Below are 6,000 nucleotides of genomic sequence, written 5' to 3'. Positions count from 1 at the left end.
CTATCTTACCAATTGTGGTACAGTAGAACCTTAGAGTTACAAACACCAGAGTTACGAACTTACCACGCACCTCATTTGGAACCGAAAGTACGCAATCAGATAGCAGCAGAGACAAAAACCAAAAACCAAATACAGTACAGACTCTGTTAAACATAAACTACTAAAAATATAAAGGGAAAGTTTAAAAAAAAAAGAAGACCTGACAAGGTAAGGAAACCGTTTCTGTGCTTGTTTCATTTAAATTAAGATGGTTAAAAGCAGCATTTTTTTTCTGCATAGTAAAGTTTCAAAGCTGTATTAAGTCAATGTTCAGTTGTAAATTTTTGAAAGAACAACCATAACCTTTTGCTCAGAGTTACAAACATTTCAGAGTTATGAACAACCTCCATTCCAGAGATGTTTGTAACTCTGAGGTTCTACTGTATGCTTGCATATGAACACATACATGCTGTCTCTAGCTTTTACTGACCTCTTGATAGGGGTTACATAGCACATTCTGTAACAGCTCAGGAAATACAAACTCTGCGTATTGGATTTCTGTATTACTCTCTAAATCCAATCTCATTTCAATAAAACAATGGCCAGATTGTTTCTAGTACTTACATGGGCGTGCAGGGGTATAGTGCCTAAATGCCAAGCAGAAATGGAATCCTTCCCTTGCTTCCACCAAGTAATGTATCTAGAGAGCAAAACTGAACCCCAAGTAACTAAGAAACAGAAAACACACATTTTCCTGAAGATTCAACATTTAATGACCATTAATATTACATGAGAGTTAAAAATTAATCAACAGTTTCTAGGAAAATAAAAATAAAAATCACATGCCATTTTAAGCACTTTTATTGATCTATCATATGTTACCAGCTGCTTCGACACCCTATTATTGGACCAATTTATAATCCAACCTTAGAAGAAAGCAATATGCATAGTTATGAAGAATAATGTTGGGTGACAATTTATTTTGCTGCTCTCCAAGAGACTTCAATAGGGTTTCTGTACATGAGCAGAACTTGCCTCAGTATGGGAAACTGAAATTAAATAAGGGTTGTTATACATTTTCTAGATCTTATAAAGTGTTAGTTTGCACCTGAGGCTATTAATTTAAGATATTCACCTGTGTATTTTTATTTCATGAAAAGGTCCTCATCCGTGGCCAGATATTTTTAAAGAAAAAAACATCAATATCAAGGGCCCAAGTGGTGAAATTCAGAGAGCGCCATCCCTTAATATTATATGTTGTGAATTAGGAGCTAATGAAAACCACCCAGTTGTTTAAATTATTGGGGGAAATATTCTAGTCAACAAAGCAAAAAAAATCTATGCATCAGAGACAATTATGATTTGTTTATTTAACAAAATGTACGGGAAGAAATGCTTTTCTGTTTCTTAAAGACATACAGTAATATACACCAGTTCTATAGACGCTCCATACTGAAAACCTCACAGACAGCTATGATTTTTTAAATTCAGTTTAATGAATGCAATGTAAGTAAAGGTGTCAAACTCATTGTCAGAAGCCACAGTTTTCTCCATATAATGATTGCCAAATTAATGAGCCGTGTGCCTCTAATGATCTGCAGAGCACTAGCTGGTGGTCTGTGAAGAACTGTCTGGTCACATGGTTCTGGTTCTTCTTTGTTTCCAGCTATATATAATCACTCTGAGAGCTAAAAAAAAATTAAATACATCAAATACTTTCTTAATACAGCTTTTCCACATAAGCAATTGTTGGGGTTGCCACAGGGTGGTGGTGGTGATAGTGGTGGTTTCCCCATATGATAATGTTTGAGAAACATTACCCTGTAAAATCAAAAGCAGATCATATCAGGGTTCATCCTCCAGTTTTAATCTGGTCTGGCGAATGGGAATGGGATTTTTCTAAATGAGAATAATCCCTTATGCTTAAAGTTTGCTTCTTATTTGCCTCCAACTATAACTTGTTAATCTTTCCTATGCCCTTTCAATTTGAATAATTGAGTTGTAAGATTATGTATATAGGCATTAGAGCTGGTTGAGAATTTTTAACACCTTTTCTTTCACTGAAAAATGCTGATTCGTCAAAACCTAAATTGTTTGTGAAACAGGGTTGGTTTCTACAAATATCCCTTGAAAGTTCAACAAATCTCAATTTGAAAAAATTTTGAGAAAAAAACATTATGAAATGGTCAAAATGTCCTGTTTCCACATTTTTAAACCCCAAATTTTGGGAGGATGGATTTTTGATATATGGATAGTTTCAAGGTTTTGTCATTTTATGTCCCAGTTTGGGACAGGAACATTTTTTGATATCTCAAACATTTTCATTGAGCAGGAAAACCATTTCCTGCCCAGATTTCATAGGCATCTTTAGAAGCCTGAAAGTAATACTATGCAAAACCAATTGTGTATAAAACCAAGGAGCTTAGGAGACAAATAACCTCTTAAAGAAGGCTTTTTTTTTTTTGGTAGAAATTAAGTACAGTTTCACGTACTGTGCTTTGATGAACAAAGCATAATATCCTTCAGATGTCAAACGCAACCAAAGCACAGATGAGGAACACTTAGGTCTCTCAAAAATGCATTATTTTTCCCTCTTCCCTCATGGGTTGAATCAACCGTTCCTCAGCTATTTCCTGGAATGTTTCAGAAAAGGAAAAAACAAACTATGTCCCTATTAGGGTTAATTCTTTTGCATAGACACATATGACCATAAACTGGTCAAGTAGTACATGATCTTTTGCTAACATTGTGACTGGGAACAAGAAGAATACAGCCACAATAATATACAGCTGTCAACTAAAAGTATTGTATAAAGCCATCTTTGGCCATGTAGGCTCTTGGCCTTTTGGAAATAGGTCATCTGCATTGCCAGCATAACAAAGAAAATAAAAATGTTTAGAATTAGGAAGAGGCGGGTATAAGAAGCCGATATTGATGGGGCACTGCTTCGAGCAGTGCTCACCATTTGTTCCAGTCCAGATTGGCCTTTGATTGATGCACCATTTTTGTGATTCACATAAGTAATATCTACAAAATCTAAAAGGTCTTTCATTTCCTCATCTTCATCTACAGGTAACTCTTTTTGTGCCTGAGTCTGTGCCTTCTGTCGCACTTTTCTTTCATTTACTTCAATTTGTGCAAAGATGTCAGGAATGGCATCAACAAACTTGTAGCCTTTGGCTACCTTTTTGCTTTTCTTTGCCCTGCCTTGCTGCTGCTGCTGCTGCTGGGAGATAGCAAATAACCTATCAATGGCTTCTTCCGTCTGTCTCTTATCTGAAAATCTCAGCAAGCGTTCAGCAGTCTTTCTAAAGCTATCTGTGTTTCTCACACGGGACAGAATCTGTTTCTCAAGCTGCTGGAAGACAGGTTTGAAATGCTGAAGATTCTGCTCCACAATCTGAACATAATCTTTCACCTCTGATACAGCGGAGTTCCTTATGGTAGAGGTTCGGTCAAATAGAATTTTTTGGCGATCTGCAATAATCTGTGCAAAGACAGAATGGCCTCCATCCTCACCAGTCCACAGGTAAATGGCATAGGCATGCTCACTGGTGGCTATGAAGACATCCAGTTGCTGAGAATCTCCATGGACATTGAAGCTCTGGACATCTATGGAAGGTCCTATGAAGAGGTAAACTGCTCTGGTGATTGGGTTCCGCAGGTGGGTTGTAACATTCACATAGTTTGTTCCATTGTATGGGTAGCCCTGGGGATACATTTTTGAGGCAACAGTAGCCTTCTCACTGTAGCCAGTATCATCCATCCAGTACATCTTATACATCCCATCGTGATGCCTAATAAAAGCCCCGTGGACATCATCAATAACAGTCTCTTCAAAAGGCACATCCACATTGTGGAAGAAGCTGGTGGCTGCCTCCAGGGGGCTGCCATCTTCAAGATGAATTAGGTCCACAAGCAACAAAAGCTGGGGGTGCAGAAGTAAAAGATTTCTTTGGAAATTTTTCAACTTCAGTTTTGGGTTGTAAGCACCCACTCCTTCTCCCCTGATAAAAACCACTCCACTTCTTTCCATAGCGGCGACTACTCTCCCCTGGCAGTCTGCAGCCAGGTCATGTTTGTATTTCAACCACTTTGATGAACAGTCCTCTGTAACCTGCCCTTCCCATGGAGAGAAGCAGCTCTTTGACACAGCTGGGGAAAACATCAACACATTGTTGAAGAAGGTATACTTTGGCCCATACAGGGCTTCTGTTATGAAAGGTACACCATTGGGAGCAAAGGTAAAGGAGTTCTGATCAGGGTGCTCATGGCCAGCATTGAAGTTCCTCCACCCTTTGACCCACTCTTTGTACTTATTCTTATGAACAATATCATATATTGCACGACCTCCCAGTTTTCCAGATTTGAAGGAGAGGAAGGGCCTGTTGATTTCAGCTGGCAATGCACTTCCATATGTTACAACTCCCCAGTCCTCAAAATAATGCAGCTTTGGAATACCATAGTCTGGTGGAGGTACGGAGTGCAAGCTTGCATCATACCTGCCAAAAGACAAAGAACATGGTTTTACACTTAAACATTAAAATTAATTTTATTTATTTTGATTTTCCAGCACCTATCCAAAACTCAAGGTATTTTTCAATATTTAAAAGAAAGAATTGTCTATAGTGTAACATTTTTACAAGGATAGGTTGGTGACCCCACCTGGAGAAAAAGTGGACTGCATATCTTTTCATTTGGTCCCTATCCTTCCATCTGTCTGCCCTGAGTAGCCCTACTAGGAGATAAATTCCCACTGATATAGCTCTCGGGGTCACTGGAACATACTCATCTTCCCCCCCATATCAAACTGCAGTCCTCTTAATTTTAATAACTAATGTAATGCTAGTCTGCAGATAAGAGTTTACACTTGCATCAGAGCACAGTCGTCTTAGTTAAAAGGAGACACTGGGCCTGAGCAGTTGAGTTGCTGGCTGGGTAAGGAAGGACTGGAAGGCTGTGAAACTCTCCAGGTGAGGAGGCCTGGGAGAGACCTGGCTCAGGTAGGGAACAGACAGAGAATGCAAGGAACATAACCCGTAGGTAACAAAGGTAATGGGACAGAGTGGGAAGCAGCAGCAGCAACAACTATTAAAGGAAGCAGGATGTGGCTGCTATTTGTAGGGTCCCTGGGTTGGGACCTGGAGTAGTGGGTGGACCAAAGACAAAGATGGCAAAGCCCTGAGAAGGGGCAAGTTTTGTTTTGGAACCCAAGCAAAGGGCTAGAATTTAAACAGGCCCGCAGATGGGCCTGAAGACACTGAAGAGGATCAACCATTTTGTTGAACTTTGTTACCCTGGGAAGGGATTGGACTTGAATGAATGGCCTGGTTGGAGAGGTGGGGCAATAAGAACCAGAAAAGGCAAAGAGTCTTCAGGGAGCAAGCCCTGGGGTTACTGCTCTATCCCAGAGCAGACATAGACATAAAGCTAGCCCAGAAGGGGCTAAGAACTGAGTCCACAGGCAGGGCTGCAGAAACTGACAAGGGCATAGTGATAGGCCCTGCTGAACCTTTTTCAACCTGGAAAGGGTTCACCTGTTTTAGACTGTGTGTGACTTAGCCAGAGGGCTGAGCCAGTGAAGACCTTCCTGATGAAGGTAACAGCTGACAGAAAAAAAGAGAGTGCAGGTTTGCACTCAAACGACAGGAGGCGCTCAGGAGAGGTCAGTGTGTCCCGTCATATACTGTCTACTCAATTAAAAGAAAGTCAATTCCTATAATGCACAAGATAGAATTTCCAGACTCCCCAGGTACTAGAGGATATGGAGAGTTTGAACTCTTCAAAAGGATTAGAAATAAGGTAAAAATTAATTATAATCCCACAGTTTTTTTTAAATAATTTTATCCTCTGCCTAGTCTAAAAACAAACTTGTAAGACAGTAGGTATATAAACTAAAGTAATACACTTCAGTTTAAAGAGAAATCATACCTAAATAAGTTTAATTATTTTTGTATTTCCTTATATTTAATATGAGCAGCTATATACTATTTCAGATATTATATAAAGGAACAAAACAAA

At 39.3% G+C, this 6,000-nt stretch overlaps 1 protein-coding gene across 5 annotated transcripts in view; it reads right to left on the bottom strand.

The window, feature by feature from the left end:
- Positions 1-728: 728 nt before the first annotated feature.
- Positions 729-6,000, bottom strand: part of DSE (dermatan sulfate epimerase) — a 57,083-nt gene continuing 51,811 nt past the window's right edge. For all 5 annotated transcript variants that reach the window (XM_038396634.2, XM_038396639.2, XM_038396635.1 and 2 more), the window contains one exon: positions 729-4,481. In XM_038396634.2, coding sequence (XP_038252562.1) covers positions 2,720-4,481 — 1,762 coding nt within the window. In that variant the 3' untranslated portion in view covers positions 729-2,719. The remainder of the gene's footprint in view (positions 4,482-6,000) is intronic.

The sequence above is a fragment of the Dermochelys coriacea genome, chromosome 3, assembly GCF_009764565.3.
Source record: "Dermochelys coriacea isolate rDerCor1 chromosome 3, rDerCor1.pri.v4, whole genome shotgun sequence".
NCBI classification, from domain to species: Eukaryota; Metazoa; Chordata; order Testudines; family Dermochelyidae; genus Dermochelys; species Dermochelys coriacea.
Note: the sequence above shows the minus strand (reverse complement) of the source record. Positions and strands in the feature narration are given on the sequence as shown.